The sequence below is a fragment of the Pyricularia pennisetigena genome (assembly GCF_004337985.1).
Source record: "Pyricularia pennisetigena strain Br36 chromosome 7 map unlocalized Pyricularia_pennisetigena_Br36_Scf_8, whole genome shotgun sequence".
Lineage (NCBI taxonomy): Eukaryota > Fungi > Ascomycota > Sordariomycetes > Magnaporthales > Pyriculariaceae > Pyricularia > Pyricularia pennisetigena.
The window spans coordinates 1,264,903-1,283,573 of NW_021940920.1; the positions used below are offsets into that span (position 1 = coordinate 1,264,903).

General features: G+C 51.9%; 6 protein-coding genes across 6 annotated transcripts; 4 read left to right on the top strand and 2 right to left on the bottom strand.

Moving 5' to 3' along the window:
- Positions 1 to 590: 590 nt before the first annotated feature.
- On the top strand, positions 591 to 3,318 carry PpBr36_09486 (uncharacterized protein; the record flags this gene model as incomplete). The annotated part of the gene is made up of 3 exons (XM_029896607.1): positions 591 to 882; positions 952 to 2,679; positions 2,738 to 3,318. The coding sequence occupies 3 exons, from the start codon at positions 591 to 593 to the stop codon at positions 3,316 to 3,318; spliced, it is 2,601 nt and encodes an 866-aa protein (XP_029744494.1).
- A 1,483-nt stretch (positions 3,319 to 4,801) lies between these two features.
- PpBr36_09487 (uncharacterized protein) lies at positions 4,802 to 5,865 on the top strand (the record flags this gene model as incomplete). Its single annotated transcript, XM_029896608.1, has 2 exons — positions 4,802 to 5,373; positions 5,457 to 5,865. The coding sequence occupies 2 exons, from the start codon at positions 4,802 to 4,804 to the stop codon at positions 5,863 to 5,865; spliced, it is 981 nt and encodes a 326-aa protein (XP_029744873.1).
- Positions 5,866 to 6,533: 668 nt separating this feature from the next.
- On the top strand, positions 6,534 to 8,069 carry PpBr36_09488 (uncharacterized protein; the record flags this gene model as incomplete). The annotated part of the gene is made up of 1 exon (XM_029896609.1): positions 6,534 to 8,069. One exon carries the CDS (start codon positions 6,534 to 6,536, stop codon positions 8,067 to 8,069), a length of 1,536 nt encoding a protein of 511 aa, XP_029744493.1.
- Positions 8,070 to 8,286: 217 nt separating this feature from the next.
- Positions 8,287 to 10,157, bottom strand: PpBr36_09489 (uncharacterized protein; the record flags this gene model as incomplete). Its single annotated transcript, XM_029896610.1, has 4 exons — positions 8,287 to 8,737; positions 8,829 to 9,158; positions 9,632 to 9,804; positions 9,972 to 10,157. The coding sequence occupies 4 exons, from the start codon at positions 10,155 to 10,157 to the stop codon at positions 8,287 to 8,289; spliced, it is 1,140 nt and encodes a 379-aa protein (XP_029744870.1).
- Positions 10,158 to 10,942: 785 nt separating this feature from the next.
- On the bottom strand, positions 10,943 to 11,195 carry PpBr36_09490 (uncharacterized protein; the record flags this gene model as incomplete). The annotated part of the gene is made up of 2 exons (XM_029896611.1): positions 10,943 to 11,150; positions 11,191 to 11,195. 2 exons carry the CDS (start codon positions 11,193 to 11,195, stop codon positions 10,943 to 10,945), a joined length of 213 nt encoding a protein of 70 aa, XP_029744799.1.
- Positions 11,196 to 17,364: 6,169 nt separating this feature from the next.
- Positions 17,365 to 18,329, top strand: PpBr36_09491 (uncharacterized protein; the record flags this gene model as incomplete). The annotated part of the gene is made up of 3 exons (XM_029896612.1): positions 17,365 to 17,816; positions 17,879 to 18,195; positions 18,262 to 18,329. The coding sequence occupies 3 exons, from the start codon at positions 17,365 to 17,367 to the stop codon at positions 18,327 to 18,329; spliced, it is 837 nt and encodes a 278-aa protein (XP_029744800.1).
- Positions 18,330 to 18,671: the final 342 nt, after the last annotated feature.

Consider the following 18,671-nt stretch of genomic DNA (forward strand, 5'->3'; position numbering starts at 1 on the left):
GATTAAGAATTCCATCCAGAATGCTACGGTTCAGCAGAGTTTATACCATATGTAGGTAGCTTTAATATAAATTTTCCCTAATGGAACAGTGCCCTTTCATCCCATTGTTGGTGGAGCTGGACGCAGGGCAGACGGCAAAAAAAAAAAAAAAAAAAAAAAAAAAAAATAACGCGCTCAGCTGCCGTCTGGGCTAGATTTTGTTTTCCCCATTTCCCCAGGGGCATCCCTGCAGGAAGGCTTTCGACATTTAACGCTGTGGACCTGCTTGACGTCAGCCTGCGAGGGGTTGATTGGTGGTGGGGTGCAGACGCCGGGCAGTCCCGAATAATTCTTTATCCTGAAGCATTTACCTGCAGGCAGGCAATTCGCACATATTTCTTTTTCTTTTTTTTTTTTTTTTTAAAGGGGACAGGCTTCTGCCCATCGAGACTAGCTTAAGCTTTTACTCCAAAAAGATCAACGGCGCACTTGAGCGATCGGCCTGGAAAGGCTGTTTTGACGCTGCACTGATCAGTCGCCTATAATCCTAATCACAACAGCTGGTTGGCCGGCCTCGCGCCTCGAAGCTTACACCAACCCCGCATGTCAAGATGATGTCGGTGCAGTTACAAAAACAGGCCAACGCGGCCGCAGCGGCCGCCGCTAGCCGAGGCGATGGCGTCGCAATTCCGGCGGCTAGCCCGACCCAAGTTACCGATGCGATCACCCAAGTTGCGGAGTCGCCGGCTTTACAAAACCGAGCCGGTGATAGCGAAAGCCCGTACATTCAGGCTCACCAAGATACGCCTGTGGCATGGCAGCTGTTGGACAAAGATGCGGTAGCATTGGCAAAATCGCAGAACAAGCTCATCTTCATGAACATTGGGTTCAAGGCCTGTCATTGTAGGTGCAAGCAACACTGAATTTCAGCAGGGAGGATGTTCACTGACGTTAGGCTGGCTTCTGTGTCAGACTGCCGACTCACAACCCAAGAATCTTTTCGCAATAAAAATGTCGCAGCTCTGCTCAATTCGTCCTTCATACCAATAATTGTGGACCGCGAAGAAAGACCCGACATCGACAGCATATACATGAACTATATCCAAGCCGTCAACAGCGCGGGCGGCTGGCCATTGAATGTTTTCCTGACTCCCGAGCTTGAGCCGGTTTTCGGAGGGACGTACTGGCCTGGACCCGGACGTAGCACCTCGTCCGCAGTAGAGGATGGAGAAGAGCCTCTAGACTTTCTCGGTATTCTCAAGAAACTGCAGAAGGTATGGACAGAACAGGAGGCCAAATGTCGGAAGGAAGCGCAAGATATAGTGCTGCAGCTGCGTGAGTTTGCAGCCGAGGGAACCATGGGCGTGGGCAGCACGGAGAAGGCCCTTTCAGGAGCAGCCACCGGCACGACGGTTAATGTATCCACGGGGGTCCCGGCGTCTACCCTGTCGGCTGAAACCCCCACAAAACCGGCCACTTCATCTCCTCTAGCAACGGATCTCGATGTCGATCTTGACCAGCTGGAAGAAGCCTATGCCAACATATCCAGGACCTTTGACCGCGTCAGTGGTGGCTTCAACTTATCGCCCAAGTTCCCTACGCCGCCAAAACTGTCTTTCCTTCTGCGTTTGGCTCACCTACCCCCTGAGGTGGGTGATATCGTTGGTGGTCCGGAAGAAGTTGAGAAGGCTACGCACATGGCACTTGCTACATTACGCGCATTGCGGGATGGAGGCTTGAGAGACCACATTGGTGCTGGTTTCCACCGATATAGTGTCACAGCGGACTGGTCTGTTCCGCACTTTGAAAAGATGATCGCGGATAATGCACTGCTTCTTGGCGTGTATTTGGACGCCTGGCTAGGACAGGCAGCCAAGGAGGGAAGAACTCCGACGCTGGACGACGAGTTTGCCGACGTCGTACTCGAGCTGGGCGACTACCTGGGCAACACCGGCTCTGAGATTGGGTCGAGTTCAATACGCCAGGGCTCTCTACTGGCCACGAGTGAGGCATCAGACTCTTATCAAAGGAAGAGTGATAAGCATATGCGCGAAGGAGCGTTTTACCTCTGGACTAGGAGAGAATTCGATGCCACTGTCAGCAGCACAGAAGAAGGTGATTTGACTAATGGGAAGCACGACGGTGAATTGTACGCGCGTGTGGCAGCTGCATACTGGAACGTCAAGGAACACGGCAATATCCCCGAGGAGCAAGACCCTAACGACGAGTTTATCAACCAAAACGTCCTGCGCGTAGTCAAGACGCCTGCAGAGCTCAACACATCATTCGGTATCGCTGTCGACGAAGTCAACCAAATTCTAGCCCAGGCGAAGAAAAAGCTCAGGGCCCGGAGAGATATCGAACGTGTGCGTCCAGACGTGGACGAGAAGCAGGTCGTTGCATACAACGCAATGGCCATCTCAGCTCTGGCTAGGGCTGGTGCTGTACTCCGGTCAACTGGTCTGGACAAGACTCGGGGAGGCACATGGATAAAGAGTGCCGAGCAAGCGGCAAGAGACATAAAAGCCAAACTGTTTGATCAAGAGACAGGAAAACTCAGCAGGCATTGGTTTAGGAACCAAAAGAGCTCAACGGATGCACTTGCTGAAGACTACGCGTTCCTTATTGAGGCATTGCTGGACCTGTACGAGGCGACTGGGGATGAGAGTGCTCATTTGGACTGGGCACAGCAGCTCCAAGGTAAGACCTTGATCCGACCTAACCCCACTGACTGTATTTCTAACTTTTACATCTGTAGACAAACAAATCGGATTGTTCTACGACCATGTGGCGGCTCCGTCTGGTCAAAGTATTGACTCTGAGGCGGCAAAGACTCGATCTGGTTCAGGCGGATTCTATTCGACGGTCGAGGGCGCACCAAATGTCATTCTGAGGCTGAAGGATGGCATGGACACTTCGCAGCCATCAACAAATGCCGTCTCGGCTTCGAATCTCTTCCGGCTGGCCCTGATTCTCAATAATTTGGAAAGCAGCACCAATGGAACGAAGACTGCAAGGCAGTACGACTACGATACCCTGGCACGAGAAACCATCAAAGCCTTCGAGGTGGAGATGCTGCAATATCCATTCCTGTTCACCGGGCTGCTGATCTCGGTCGTGAGCGCGCGGCTAGGAGGCCAGGCGACCTTTGCCGACGTCGGACAAGGCCTTGGAGTTGAAGATGCCTCGAACATCATAGCGCGAGAATTTGCCTGCAAGCCCAGAGGTGGGCTTCGGGCCCTTTGCATCAAGAGAAAGGATGCCGTTTCTGAGGGAGTCAACGTTGGAGTGTCTGGGATTATTGGTGGTGTTGAGCAGCTGAAGACGGGTGAGCACTGAAACGAAAGAGCTTATAGCCATTCATGATTCTGACCGGGATTCTTTTTTCACAGTTTCTTCTCTGCTTTCTAGCTGGTTTCGTGGGTTTGGCATTTGATGTTTTGACTATTAGTTCTGTATATAACCACTTCTGTTCGTTGATAGTTCAGCTATCGGGTCATAGGGGAGGTTCAGGAGTTGATGATTCATTTAGATACTGTTTGGCTTTTGTCGTTTAATCTAGTTTCAACCGGCCGCTGGGGACGGAAATACCTCTGAGAGATACTAATAGGTGAGGTGTGACTTGGGATCTAATGCAGGACAAAGCCAATCGGTCATCACACAAGGAGTTGCATGCATGGCGTGTTTATATAGATACCTTGAGTATGTTTTCTATGTCTGTTGCGTCAAGTATCTACGTCGAGAAACCATTTGTTTAGCCACGTAACGCAGAGAATTGAAAGGGATGACAACTTGGAACACAACTTCTTGCCTCACATACATGATCACACGGAAATAAGTATTTAGCAAGCAGTGTCATGTTATTGATTGAAGAAATTTACAAATTACTCACCCAGTAATGATTTTTTTGTGTCCTTTGAGAGATTCTATGTTGGAAAACAGAGCGATGGTTTGCTTCGATGGAGTACAGTAAGGCGCTAACTGATCTCTCAGCTAAATGCATTCTTGTTCAGCTCCATCACCGTTTTTGGGGTAAAGAGCTGCCGAAATTTTGCTCCCCCAACTGTCCGGCACTCATGTTGCACGCAGCCGGGGAACAAGAAACAAAAAGCCAGCCGCCATGAACAGAGCACGAATATTACTATACTTGGCTCCCGAAACCAAGATCTTGGGTGCGCTCAGCCTCAACGACGGGATGACACCCACCCAATCACAACTTGCAGACAGTTGATCTTCTGGGGCTTCACATAGCACGCCCGGGTACGCTACCAGATTTGTGTTGTGGTAGGATCGAAAAAAAGAAGAAAAAAAAAAACACATGCCAGAAGTTTATCCTGTCCCTATTCGATTCAATCTTTTTCTGCAATGACTACTGGGGCTTGGTGTATGTACACTGGCGGTACTGATTTCGGGTAGAGCTCCCTTTCTGTGCTAGTACGCATGCACACACAAGAGATCTTGGGTAGTGCTTGTCTCGGCTAGATGCTGATCGTGACGATGCCGGCAATCCTTTGAAGTCGTCTAAGGGTAGTTTGGGGGGCGGAAAATGGAGTCATGCCGTACTATACTGCTATGTTTAGAGCTTTCAGCTTTTCCCAAGTGCACACCGACGGTGGTTTTTTGGTAAACATGGGTTGCCGTTTTCCAAAATGCGATATAAAAAGAGCAGTTTTCCTGTCGATATCCAAGCGACAAGATCATACACAAGCCATCAGCACAAGAGACACAAGCAACAAAAGCATCTGTCACAACTCCATATCTCTTATAAGCATCTCAAAGTTCCAAAGACGCTCTCATCATACCAAAAACAAAGCCCATCAAAATGGCACGCACACAAGCCCTGCTGACCCTTGTCCTTGCCATCCTCTCCCCCTTGGCAACAGGGACGCCAACCCTGCCGACTCAAGACCCGTCCCTGGCCCAGTTCGAAGAGCGCTTCGTCAACTCGCTTCCCTACACGTCCGACAACGCAACCACGCTCCGACTGGTGGGCTTCAAGCGCATGGCGCTGCCGGCGGCCGACGCGGCGGCGTTTGAGCAGGCGTGGAACGACCCGCCGTCCGAGTGGCGGCGGCGGGATTCGGATTCGGCGGCGACGACGACGGGTCGTCACGAGGAGCACTTTTGGTACGACCGCGCCAGGAGGGAGGTCAGGGTGTACTTTCCGGTCGAGGGGGCGCTGCTGAGGAGGGGTGGTGGTGGCGGTGGCGGTGGTGCAGAACAAGGGCACGGGGACGGGTTTGTCGAGGCCGACGGGCTGGGGCAGATTGTGGGCATAGGAGAGGTGGTGAAGAGGGATGTTGATGGTGAGGGGAGGGCCAGGGCTGTGGTTGGGAGGAGGGTGACGGATCAGGTGTCGGGAGTTGAGGGGAATGTCATCCGTGATGGTATCATGTACGTCTTTCCCCCTTTTCTTTTGTCGTATTTTGCTTTCATAATTGGCGGCATGTTACTGACACGGCGCAAAAACAAAACAGATACCTCGAAACCCCAGCCCTGCCAACTCGGCACCTGGATGAACGCACGACCATCTACGATTTTGGCATCAAGTCGCTAGACCAAGACAGCCACGGCCACGACCATGGCCACGAGCACGAGCAGAACCAAGGGCAGGGCGGTCCCAACCTCGCCAAGCGTGCCGACGGGAAGAAGGGATGCCTTGAGAACCACAAGGGAAAGAACTGCAGCAAGGCGTACGGTATCGACCAGGGCCGCTGCCCGATGAACCCCAATACGTGCATGGACTACAACGGCTGGAAGACGGACTGCAAAAAGGGCACCACGACCAAGTTTGGCATCCCGACTTTGAGCAAAGCCGTCAAGTTTCTGGGCAGCGACTGCTCTGTCAGCATGGCGAGGGGTCATTGCTGGAACGAGGTCATGTGAAGTGGTAGATTGGCGATGATGGGTATGGTGTTTGCTGTGGTTGTAAAGAATATCGGGCCATTAAAAACAGACACAAATCTCAGAGCGACACGTATTTGGCGCAAAATAAATCCTAGCAGTAGTCGTTGAAGCAACGCTCGTCAATTCATACACCACCCCTATCGCACCGTTTTGCTGTGATCATGACCCGAATTTGATGCTAACGTTAGTTTGAATGAGTTAGAGACGTTTACTTGTGGGTTTTGCTGCAATATTATCTCTGTCGCCGCAACACCTGAATTTGTAGTGAGGTTGTCGTCACAATCACGTGATAGACATTTAATCTACAACAACTTTAATTGACATCGCGTCATAGGGGTTCTCCAGCGCGAGGAGGGGTACCAAAAAATAATTCAAACCATTTTGTCGCGTTTTTGCCCCGCACGCCCATTTGGATTATCAAGCAACTTTTTTTTTTCTTGTTGTTTCTAAGCAACCCAATCGTTACTAACGTTGGCCGTTTATAGCTGCTAGCCGTTGTTTATAAATCCCAACTTCTACTTCCCTGACTGATTCCATATATTCGCGACCAATACAAATACAGGAAAACTTGCAACATACTCCTACTTCTTCAGTGCAGCTCCTGAACCAGACCTCGACTATAGCTCCATCAATATTTAGTCGCCATAATGTCTTCCTCAAAACAGCCTCACCAGGAGGATCACCCCGATTCAGAGCCTGAAATGCTCGCCGAGGATGATGCTCTCGAAGAAATTGACGCATCCGAGGACGTCGACGTTCCTATGGAGAGCGACGACGAGGAGGAGCCCGAGGAGATCAACCTGCACAACGACAGCGTCGCCTACTTTGACCAACACAAGGACTCGGTTTTCGCCATTGCACAACATCCAACCCGCCCATCACTGATCGCAACAGGTGGATCCGAAGGAGACTCGGACGACGCGCCCGGCAAGGGCTACGTCTTTGACACGGCACACGTTCCCCAGCGCCCCCTATTACCACCAAACTTCAGCGGCGAGCCTCCGAACCCCCCGGTCGCGCTGGACCGTCTGTTTGAGATAGATGGGCATACCGACAGCATCAATGCTCTGGCTTTCACGTACCCCGAGGGCGAGTACCTCTTGAGCGGAGGTATGGACGGCAAGCTGCGCGCGTACTCGGTCAAGGCGGCACCATTACAACCGGGAGCCGCGTCAAGCACGCCGGCCGCGCAGATCAGCTTCCTTGCCGAGTCCCAAGAGGTTCCCGAAATCAACTTCCTGTCCCCCTGCCCCAACGGCGCAGCACACCCTAACGTCGTGGCCCTTGGTGCATCTGACGGCTCCGTCTGGGTGTACCAGGTCGACGGCAGCTCCGACCCGGCGCTGCAGATCCTTCAGTCATATTTCCTCCACACCGGTCCCGCGACGGCATGCGCCTGGACCCCCGACGGCGAGATGCTAGCCACCGTATCCGAGGACGGCAGCCTTTACGTCTGGGACGTCTTTGGAACTGCCTCGGCTGCCGGCCTCAAAGCCAGCGACAATGGAATGAGCGTCCTGGCCCTCACATCAGCAGATCAACGATTCGAAGTCGAAGGTGGCCTTTACAGTGTGTCAATCTCCCCCACCGGGGCTGTCCTAGCCGTTGGAGGCGCAGGAGGCGCCATCAAGGTTGTCAGCCTCCCGCGGATAGATAAGAACACGAGCGCGCAGGCCGGTAAGCGCCGCGGCGGCGCGGCCAGCAACGCCATAGAGGGCGGGCAAATCCTCGCCAGCCTCCACGCACAGGGCGACGGCGTCGAGACGCTCTCCTTCTCGCAGCCTGGCGCGGCGGGCGGCACCGGCACGCTGCTCGCGGCCGGCTCGGTCGACGGCTCGATCGCCATATACGACGCGGCGCGGAACTTCCAGGTCCGCAGGCTGATCAATGGCGCGCATGGCGAGTTCAGTGTCGTCAAGGTCGAGTTTGTCAAGGCGAGCCCGCACCTCCTCACGTCGTGCGGCATGGACGGCGTAGTCAGGAGGTGGGATGCCAGGGGAGGTGTCACAGCGGGCAGCCAGCAGCAGACCCAGACGGGTCAGGCCGGTGGCCTGCTCAAGGAGTGGAGGGGACACAGGGGCGATGGAGAGGGCGGTGGCGTCCTGGGATTTGTTCAAGGCGAGGCTGGCGAGAGGATCGCCACGGCTGGCGATGATGGTGTAGTGTTGGTTTTCGAGGCATAGCGGTCGGTCCTTTGAATGCAAAAGATTGATGACATGAAATTTGCCGCTCATGCTAAGTGCTCGACTTTTCGTCATTCTATGCTAACATGATTTTGAAAATGCATGCCCGAACAGTGCTGTGTCTAGGTGTATAATTACAAAAGGAGAAGAAAAAAAAGATCAAATCTGGCAATTCACCGCTGGAACGCCACAGCCTCCCCTTTCCTACAACTTTCATTTATTCCCCAAGTACGTTTTGCCAGGCTCTGCCCAGCGCAAAGGCCCTGAACTGAACATCCCCTGAACTCGACCGTGGCCATGAGCACCTTGGCGCGGTCCCAACCCTCCTGGGCGCGGTCCACGTCGCTCCCGTCGCCGTTGATGTCGCTGTTGCTGCTGGAATTGCCGATGCCGGGGATATATACTCCCACTGCGCGACGATGCGCTGCTGGTGCACGTACGTCCGCAGCTGCCCGTCCTCGGTCATGACGTCGATGGGGTCGTTGAGGTCGAAGCTGGAGCGCACGAGCAGGCGTGCCGCTCTGACAGCTAGACCAGGTACCCCGTCGTGCAGATAATGAACTTGGATCGATACACGACGCGCTTCTGGTTGAGCGGCTCGGCGACCCGATCCCAGGTGAAGTTGGTGCTTTGGGCGTCCGGGTCGTCGTACACGACAAAGTTCGCCTCTGGATGTGTCGAAACAGTGGCACAGGGATGGGATATCCCAGATGCCGGAGCGCGCGAGCCAGGGGCCGTCCAGGTCTTCCTCAGACACACGATCCGGGTTGTCCATTTTCCAGCAGCTCGCGAAATCCGCCGTTGAGCCGCCCCATGATCGGGCGCAGGTTGACGTCCCACCCGGCGTCCGACTCCAGCACCAGCAGGGCCTGGATCTGCTTGTCCAGAATGTGCTGCCAGACGTCTGTGCGGGCGCGCCAGCAGCCCTTTTCGCCGTCCTTGAGCTTCCCCTGGCTTCTCCGTCGGCGGCATGCCCCTTGTCGTTTTGGACTTGCGATATTTCGCCGCCTGGGGAAGCGCGTGACGTCGATGCCTGAGGGGTGCGCCTGGATCGCCATGGCGTCGAACCGATCGTGGCGGTAATGGTGCCTGGAGTTTTACCACCCCGCGGGATGCATCCTACTGCTACCGATTCCCCGCTGCTGCGATGACTCCAGACATGCCGCCGGCCGGGCGCGCCAACTGATGCCAATGATCAAATGCTGACCACTCACCTCTGCCACATGTAACTGGCAAGTTGGGTAACGTAGCTAGCTTAGGCCCGTCACTTTTGTTTTCTTAGAGCTTCGGCTCCGACTGTACCCTATCCTATCTGCTATTAACATCTCGAACACTCGCAAGTTATCTCCTGTCCTTACTGTTCAGGATGTACTGCCGTGTTTGCATTGAGACGCTCCGCGACCTCCGCCGGGGAGTTCTGATCCACCACCTATGCAAAGTACTCAATCAATTAAATGCCCAATAACTAGCCATATATCATCAAGGCCGAATGCGGTACAGCCTGCTATTTTGCGTTGGCACCCCCTGCGCCCGCCCTGAACCGCCCATCTCTCACTTCCTACTGCCGTAATGGCGTAAAACGGATTATTGAGGAGATGTTGTTGGCCTCGAGGTAGTCGAAAACCGGCTGCGCGACCCGGATGTAGGATTGCAGCATGTAGTCGGGCACAAGCATGTGGGTCATGCTCAGCTGCGGTGTCGGCCGCATGATGTAGGAATAGAGGCCGGCGCCGGTCTAGTTGAAGAATTCGTCTTATGACCTTCTCACGCCCTTCCAGAATCGATCGTTGTTGTTTTTGGACGCGTCGAACGTCTACCTGACTGTCACTACCTTCATCTATGGGTGCGCGCGGACAATGAACGAAACGATCCGACACGAAAACGTCCCACCACCGCCGCTACGATACCCCTAAGCAGGTCGGGGTTTCCGTCGTCAGAGGCGGCCCGCAGCCAGCCGTCAACAGTCACAAGCTGGAACGCCACGATGTGATATTCGTCCGTTGCGTATATGCCGGCGAGGGGGTTTTGGCCTCCGCAAGTATTAATGCCAACCGTATACGTGGGCGTAGACACATGCACAAGATTCATTGTTGACAAAATTTTTGTGACCTTCGTGAGACTAAACATGAATTCTTCGACCGCTCTGAAGCATGGCACCGAAGCAGAAATCGACATTAGTTGCTGCGCCTTGCCCCTGACCAGATTCGACACCCCGCTGCTCTTTCTCCGATTCAGCAAAGTGACAGACAATTAAATACATACCTTGCAAGAACTGACAGTCCGTGGGAAATTGCCGATAGTAAAAGACCTTTTCCCGCTCGAGGATATTTCTGCTTTGCTGGGCATATATCGTTTTGGGGTTGTAGGTCTAAACGCATGTCCAAGGTATGTCACATCAGCCCATACCGTGTGGCTCAACCTGGTGCTTCGTGCCGTGGTATCCTCTCCGGCATCTCAAATGCCGGTGACCTCATCGTGCCAGCGACCTTACATAGCGACGCCAGACCCCAAGCCTTGTATATCGGTATCGACAACTGCACGCAAGCTCATGTTTACTGACCGGGCGAAAGGGTCAAAATTTGCCGACAGTCGCCATGCATTTCCAGCTGTTCATAGTGCGCATCCTAGCCTGCCGTCTGAACCACGCCCTTAACACTCTGTTCTCCTCTGTTACATGCAGAACCAGATTAGCAGAGGCGAGGGCGACTAGTGCTGCAACAGCTCCAGCGGCAAGTCTAGCCCCTGTCGAAAGCACGGTTTTGTTGTTCACTGTCGACGACTACATCTTTATCACCCACCCCCAATGTCCCTCAGCTGCCCTTTACAATGGGTAGAGGCTGCGAGCTCGCGTCATTGGGGGCGGAGAATTCATCTTATTGTTCCTTCTCAGCATCGGCGGCCACCAGGTATACGGCAACTTGGCGGGATTGGCCACCGACCACAGGCTGAAACTCGTCGGCGTCGTAGCTTACCATCAGGTACGAGTTGCCGCGGTGAATTGGATCCCCAGCTGCTGAATCAAGTGCAAAGTTTCGGCCTGTTATGTTGGCGACGTGATCTCCGGTTATCTTGGTCTCCTCTCTTGTGGTTGCTAGACTCTCTGGTCAATTTCCAACCGTACAGCATGGCGGTCGTCAAGTTTGATGATCATTACGCGGGCATATCTGCTTACGAAACAAAGGGTGTTTATCATTCAACAGGTCGGCCTTGTTTGGAAGAGGCTGTGAAATCAGAAAAGATACCGTTGTGCTTAACTTGAACTGACGGGATTGTCTCCTGGTCTATATCGGAGGATATACCAAATGAGTGCCACGGCCCAATCCGTGGAGATAGCGCCCCAAACCCAGCGACGTGGAGCCAGCAGATGCATGGCGGTCAGGGGTATCAAGCCCGGTTTAACCGTCATGTTTCTAGTGATGACATCTGCGAATGTTAACAAAGTGTAAAGCAAAGATGGATTCTGTCCGCCTCTTGGGCGGTAGCAGTCGATAACTGTCTGTCATCTTCCGCATAACTGAAGACATATTCTGGGTAGTCTTCCTGTGGGAAATAGCAGTCAGATGCACTATTCGCATCCAATATGCCACGATGAAGAGCGGAATGCTTTTCAGCCGTCTTCTCACATGAGGAAAGGTCACTGCCCCAACCTTCACCAAAAACAAAACGCGCAACTCTGCTGAAATTTCCTTGCAGCACCAAGTATTCTTTTGTCACACCAGAGACTGCCTCTGTTAGGGAATCCCTGCTAGCGGCAAATCTTAGATAAATCATACGACAGAACAGCGCCTCTGGAGGTAAGAGCAAGCAAACCATAGCCTCTCGGTTTGATGTGGGGAAAATCGAATATTGTCTACTTCGGCCCCTTAGTGACCCATCTTGATCATCTGGCCGCTCTATAACTGATAAGCCATAATGGGATCAGATACAGAAAGGCATATTTGCAGATTCCGGCGAGACCGGCCCATGTCTTTGTCAGATTTACCCAAAATTTGGGACATTCTCCTGCAGACTGGCGAAGGATATGAAAGACAACCAGGGGTCCTGGTCTTGGGGAAATCCATTTGCTGCAGCTATCAGATCCAGCGCCTGATTTCCAATACCAACACAGCAGCTTGCGTGCGACAAGCAATAAACAAGCCATTGAGACCCTCTTCGCGGTCAGAAGCGAACGGTGGAAGCTTGTACTACCGCTGGGGTTAACTTTGTGTTCTTCCGCAGCTCTTTGGCTGAAATAAGTCCGATGAAAGACACCAGTTGTTTTAGAAACGGTCATATGGAGCACTTGCTTATTGTTGATGTAGATTGCTCTGGCTAAGCTCTGAATAATGAGTGCTGCGGCAAATCCGTGGCGGAGGAGAGCGAGTATATTCACGAGAACCTTGTGCAAGATGATCCAATGCAGCATCTGTGCAACTTGGGCGACATTTATCCCCTTGATGAGGCTCTACGCAGACTTAGCCGACAAGAGTAAAGACACAGTCCTCCGGTTGTCAAGTCTGGGTGTCAGCATTTGCCTTCGCTTTTCCATGCTGGTATCCTTCAAGGTGACTCTCATGGTCAATAGTTTGATTGGTGGCGTGTCCTGCTGTTCTCTTTTTTTTATGGCTATTTGAGTACATCGACGCATTATCTCCGAGCCTAGCTCGTCTAAGCAGCAATTCGCATCCGAATTCTTACATCTCGGGTAGCCTGTTTACTTGAGTGCCGCCACCGGAGATCCGGGCTTGGCGACGTCAAAAATCCAGGGCAAGTGCAGTCGGTTGATATTACAGGGCCATACGCCTCTCAGCGCATCAGCCATTCTCATCCAGACACAAACGGTTGGCGCACTCGCGCGTCTAGACCTGCTCACAACTCCAAGACAGGCTTGTCCCACTTTGTGGCTCACTTGGCTTGAGGAGTGCAAAAAGGTCGCCCAGGCAGGCAGGAAAATTGTTTCTACTCCCTCCGGAAGGTCATCCGCCAGGGGTCAAAGTTTTGTCATGGGAAGACCCGTGTAACGTGAGGCGAGACAACGTAGACGGGTGGGTAGATAAATCTCGTTCCAAACCCGGTAACCGCCGGCAAGGCGTGCCATCAGGTGGATCAAAAGACTGGGCTCTGGAAGTGTCGATCCTCCCGTGGTCAAATCGGTGGGGACCATAGCCGAAAGTGCAAGTCGGAGCGCCGAGAAAGAACACAATTTTTGAAAGGTGTACAGGAAACGCCACCGCCAACGCCCCCGGAACAAGAGCAGCAATATTTGGTGGACGACACTAGGAAAGCGAGTGCTGTACGTGTTGCTATCAAGCAGCCCGTTCAGGGCGCCGTGTTCGACATTGAAACAAATGATGGAGGTCCCGGCCTGTCGGTCGCCATGCGTGTACCACAATGAATCTATGGGAAGTCCTAGCTGACCACTCCTCAATCAATCGTCGACCTAGAGACCCAGGCGAATACCTCGACATGAGGATGAGGCGTAGAGGCCTGGTCGCCAAAGCAAGACACGCTCAGGACCCTGGGTAGTCAAATTGTTTGGGTGAACTAGAGCACACGTGCGTATCAAAGTAACCTGACCATACTCATACTCTTGAGATAGGCCAGGCAGTGCCTAAGCCTTCGGCCGACCCGCATGAAAGCCGTGAGCTTGGTGGCGATTGACTAACGACGCTTCTGCACTTGCTCAGTGACTGGCCAGGTATCGCCACCTAGAGGTCTTAGTCTTCCAATTAATACGGCAGGGCAAAAAAGAGCGCACCGTTGTTGTGTTGGCACATGAGTGCCTGCTCCACATGGTCGTACAACATGAAAGGGGCCTACCAGCGCCAGCGCGGCAACAGCAACAAGATTGGCCGAAACAATCCACCAAGCGCGAAGGGGAAGTTGCAAACGCTAACCCCCACAGGCCGGGTCAAGGGTGGCTGCAGGCGGTTCATCCCATATAGCGGGGGACAGAAGCCCCAACAAAGGTGTTGGTTGGATGGATGGGTTAGGAACATCGTCCGTGGTACCGGTATCGACTTCGTCCCTCTTGTGCGACTGTAGAATCAGCTGCCGTGCCTGTAAGTTGCGCAATTTCAAACGAGTAGCCTTTGCTGCCAAGGATCAGAACTCTCGTTACAAAGCCGACTATCGGCTGGCCATTCGGCATGCAGTCCTTAGAATGTCGACAGCTGAAATGCGCCAAGAGCAACGCCATCGCGGCTCCCAGTCTCGACTGAAGATTGTGGTTGCCGACATTGATTGAGTGGTGAATGAACTTCGTCAAGTCAGCCGATTGCGAAAAGCGCCTCTTTGTCGGCGGCTTGGTCTAGATTCGGGCGGCCGCGCTAGGGCGCTTGCTCGCTTGTTAGAGTTTGGAATTGACGACCAGAGAAATGCAGCGGAGGCAACGCCGCGAGGCGCAGGTCTCCCGGAAGGTGGAAATTTTGGAATTTTCAGGCGGGCAAACGACACACATTTCGAATCCATCTCACCTATTGGTGGCAGCGGTTTGGAGTAACATTCGGCCGTGAAATGAGGCCTGTTTCGAAATAGTTGAACCTGTGGGTTGGTATTTGGCGGGAATGGAAGCAAATTTCGTAACCGCAGGTCGATTCCCTGCGAGGCCACCCCCACCTTAGATGCCGTTGATAGGGTGGGACTGGCTGCAAGGTACCGGGGCTCGCGGGGTTTCATTCACGGCCCTAGGGTGATTGGGTCCTACGCGATGGGAAACGACAGATGGGAATGAATGACACCTGGAACCGAACCCCAAAAAACTGTACTTTGGCCACGTCGTTTGTGCAAACCACATGGAATGACAGCCTTAGGGCTTTATATGGCCGTGCGTCCATCTATTTGAGAAATCCGAGAAACCCGGGCTGGGTGTGTTAATCACTTAGATACACACAGTAAAGGAGGTCGGGGAAAGGACCCACTTAGACATCAATATAAGCAGATCCAGATCCAGATCTCCCTGGGGCTCTACGTTGTTGATAAACAAACCTTGTACAATAAGTAAACATGGAACTGTCAGCATGTATATTGCTCCAGCGTAAGTAATAGTCAATCAATCCAAGTCACAACCAAATTATTACCTTCCCGGGTTCGATTTGCATGAAATCATAGTATATCTGGTGACCAACTACGCAAAAGTATCCGGTTGACAACGCCCCGCAAAATCAATGTCATTACGATACTCCTGGATGGCGGAAGGCAGAGCTCACCGCGAAAAATGGTATAACAAATACCCCAGGAGCCATTCATCTTGGCAGTACACGAGACTTTACACGTTTGCTCCATATAGCTCATGGCAAATCTGAGGTGACGTAAAGGCGACTTCTTTTCTCAAACGAGCTGCTTCCTAAAAATGATTGAAAGAACACCGATCTTAATTCTTGCGAGGATGGCTGCCCGCATCAGCTGCTCAAAAATCAGGTCAAAGAACGTCGATAACAGTCTTGCGTTGGTTTGCGTTTCTCGTCTCGAATAGTAGATCGACATTTGAACTGTTCAACGTACCTGGCTCAGATATCTTTTTTTTTTCTTTCTCCCCCTTTCTCCCCCTCCCATCCACAAAGAAAAGTCTCACTTCTGTGGGGTGTGTTGAACAAATCCATCCTCAACCCAATTAGCCACACCCCCCTGCGCGAGCTTCCCGTAAGTGGTACTCCTTAAAATTACTTGCGAGAGAAAACGGCATTTTGCAGATGCAAAGTAGGGCGAATTCCCGAACTGACCTGGAAGTGAGTTTTGGACAAACTTTCTAGTACACTCTCCGTCCTCAACTTCTACCAGTGCATGGCTTTGCTGCAGCAGTTCCATCCACCTCGACAACATCGTCTTCCAAGGAATTCATCGTACCTTAGCGTCTGAGGACCCCTTCTTCCGACCAACATTCCTTTTCTCAACAAACATTCTCGATTAACTCCAAGTCCTTACTTTTTGTGGCCCAGTTCCATGTTCTTGATACCCCTTGATTTTGGTTCCTTTACTACAATTTATGTCTGCACATTTGTGCTTTGCATCAGGCCACCCACCACCATGTGAGTTCTTTGGAGAATCAAAACTTGAATTTTTTTTCGGGCGTGAGCTTGTGAGAACCGATAAATCCAAAATCGACTCCAGCTCCGTAAACGAGACAATACGGCTTGACCGCAAGACTCGTCTAGATTCGGTTGTTGATGACACTGCGCCGTATCGTACGACTTTTCTGGATCGTTTCTAACCATTCGAAGCTAGATTAAACTTGCGTTGAGACTGGCAAAAGGTTTTCGGGAGATATCGAGTTCATCTTCCACGATCTCGGGATTCTAGTCTTGAGGTGTCTAACACACGCACACGCACACACACTTGACAACTGGTTTTGCGCTGTTCAACCACACTCCTTCCCCTCTTCCTGAAGAATCGGCATATATTTACCGCCTTCCTGGCCTGTCCTTCAGAAGTCTTCAGGAGACCAGAGTAGATTCTCCTCATCTTTCTTCTACATATCTGGACTTGCTCCTCAAAACAAGGTATTTGACCTCTCGACATTGGACAACCAAAGGTACGACTGCTTTTCAATGATAATCACCTTCCTACCATATCTACCTACCTTACCTTCCTAGTTGGTATTTTGACGCATGTACTGCTCTCACCCTCTGCACTGGCACACAAAAATACCTGCCTCAGCAACTTTTGGTGCTCATCCACGACGCAAGAGCCATATGCATTCACCCCATGTATACAAACACCATCCCTTCCATGACTCTTGATCACGAAGCACTCTCATCACTCGCTTTGGGCTACCGTGGCTCACGGCCTGGCAAAGCAAATCACAAAAATCAATTGCTAGGTCCCATCTGCCTTTGCCGTGTCCAATTCTAGTGGCTTGCCGAGTCAATATTGACCAAGCCTGTCCTTTGTCCCTGATCAAATCAGACAAATGCAGCTTGCGATTCTGGAATAAAGGAGAGGGCTTTGATAGAGGAAAATCCGAAAATTTTCTGTGCTTGTTAGGCCATTACCGGGTCATCAAACATTACACCATTCCGCCACGCCCAAATTCATTACCACATCATTCCTTCCCTCACAGGTCGCAATTTTGAACATAACTCACTCCTTCCCTTCGAAATCACATCCCTTCATCACAGAAGATTTTCACCTTTTCTACTTCTTAAAGCCTCAAAGTCACCTTCGTTGAACAGCCCTTGTTCTGTTGCGATCGTCACACATACTCTTCCACACTCGTTTGAGCAACTTCTTTGGATTCTTTGGAGTACCTCTTCTAACTCTCTGTTCTACAGAATTCTCTTTTTTTGGACTATCACCATCCAAATCACTTTTTGTCAAAATGAAGGCCTCGCTTTGCCTTGTGGCCTCCAGTGCCATCCTTGCCCTGGCAGGACCTCTTGAGAAACGGGCGATCCACACAGAGTTTGTCACCGACATTGTCTATGTCACCGTTACCGAAGATTCTGAGCCAACATCTTCTGCCATTCCCGAGTCAAGTGCACCGACGATGACGTCTTCCGTGCAGTCTCCTGTTTCGACTACAACACAGCCGGCCCAAGAGACCAGTGCAGCGTCCGCACAGCCAAATGTCCCGGTTGAGAGCAACATCAAGAAGCAGCAGTCCAGCAACACCTCCAAAGGTTCAAAGGCTTCCAACACTTTTGAGAATACAGCCGTTTACCACCACAACATCCATCGTGAGAACAACTCGGCTAGTGCCCTCGAGTGGGACAGCACGTATGCAGGCTACGCTGAGAAGACTGGCAAATCCTGCAAGTTTGAGCATGACCTGTGAGTCTAGGTCCTTTCTCTGGCCATGCCTGAAAGGTTTCTTTCTAACATATGATATCCAGGTCTCCCGGTGGCGGCGGCTACGGCCAGAACCTAGCCATGTGGGGATCAAGCAACGACGCCGAGAAGCTTGGCGCTAACACCGCCATGGCGCAAGCCATTACCAACATGTGGTACAACGGCGAAATCAATCTCTATCCTTCCGAGAACTACGGCCTTGATAACCCTGTTTCGGGCCAGTTCGAGAAGTATGGTCACTACACACAGCTGGTCTGGGCCGGCACTAAGAAGGTCGGGTGTCATGCCCAGTTCTGCCCCAAGGGTACCATGTTCAAAGATATGGGCGCTTGGTTCAGCGTCTGCAACTACTACCCTGCAGGTAAGTACTCTTTCATACAGGCCATGTAGTTGGCGAGGCTTTTGCTAACATGGACATTCTTCCCAGGCAACATGGGTGGCGAATACGGTAAGAACGTTTTGAGACCCCAGAACAAGCAAACTATCTCGGCTTGATCTGAAGCTCGTCGCTGTCTTATTATTTTCGATTCAAAAAATGCATGGGTGTTTGGGTGTTTGGTGTTATCTACAGAAACTTGGCCTCGCAGCACCCTGTGCAGTGAGGGCATGCCTGGTTGGCAAGCAGAACTTTCTACTTTTTGGCGACTGCATGTTCCTACCTATACCGCAACTGCATGGCGGCGTTCTCCTTTATCTTGATGCTCTGCTCATTTTCTTCTTGTATGGTATGAATTTCAACTTCTTGATCTTTCCATTCTATTCCATGCCTTTTTTTTATCATTGCACAACTGCAATACTTCAAGCTGTCAGGAGACGACCGTTTTCTTTTCATTTTTT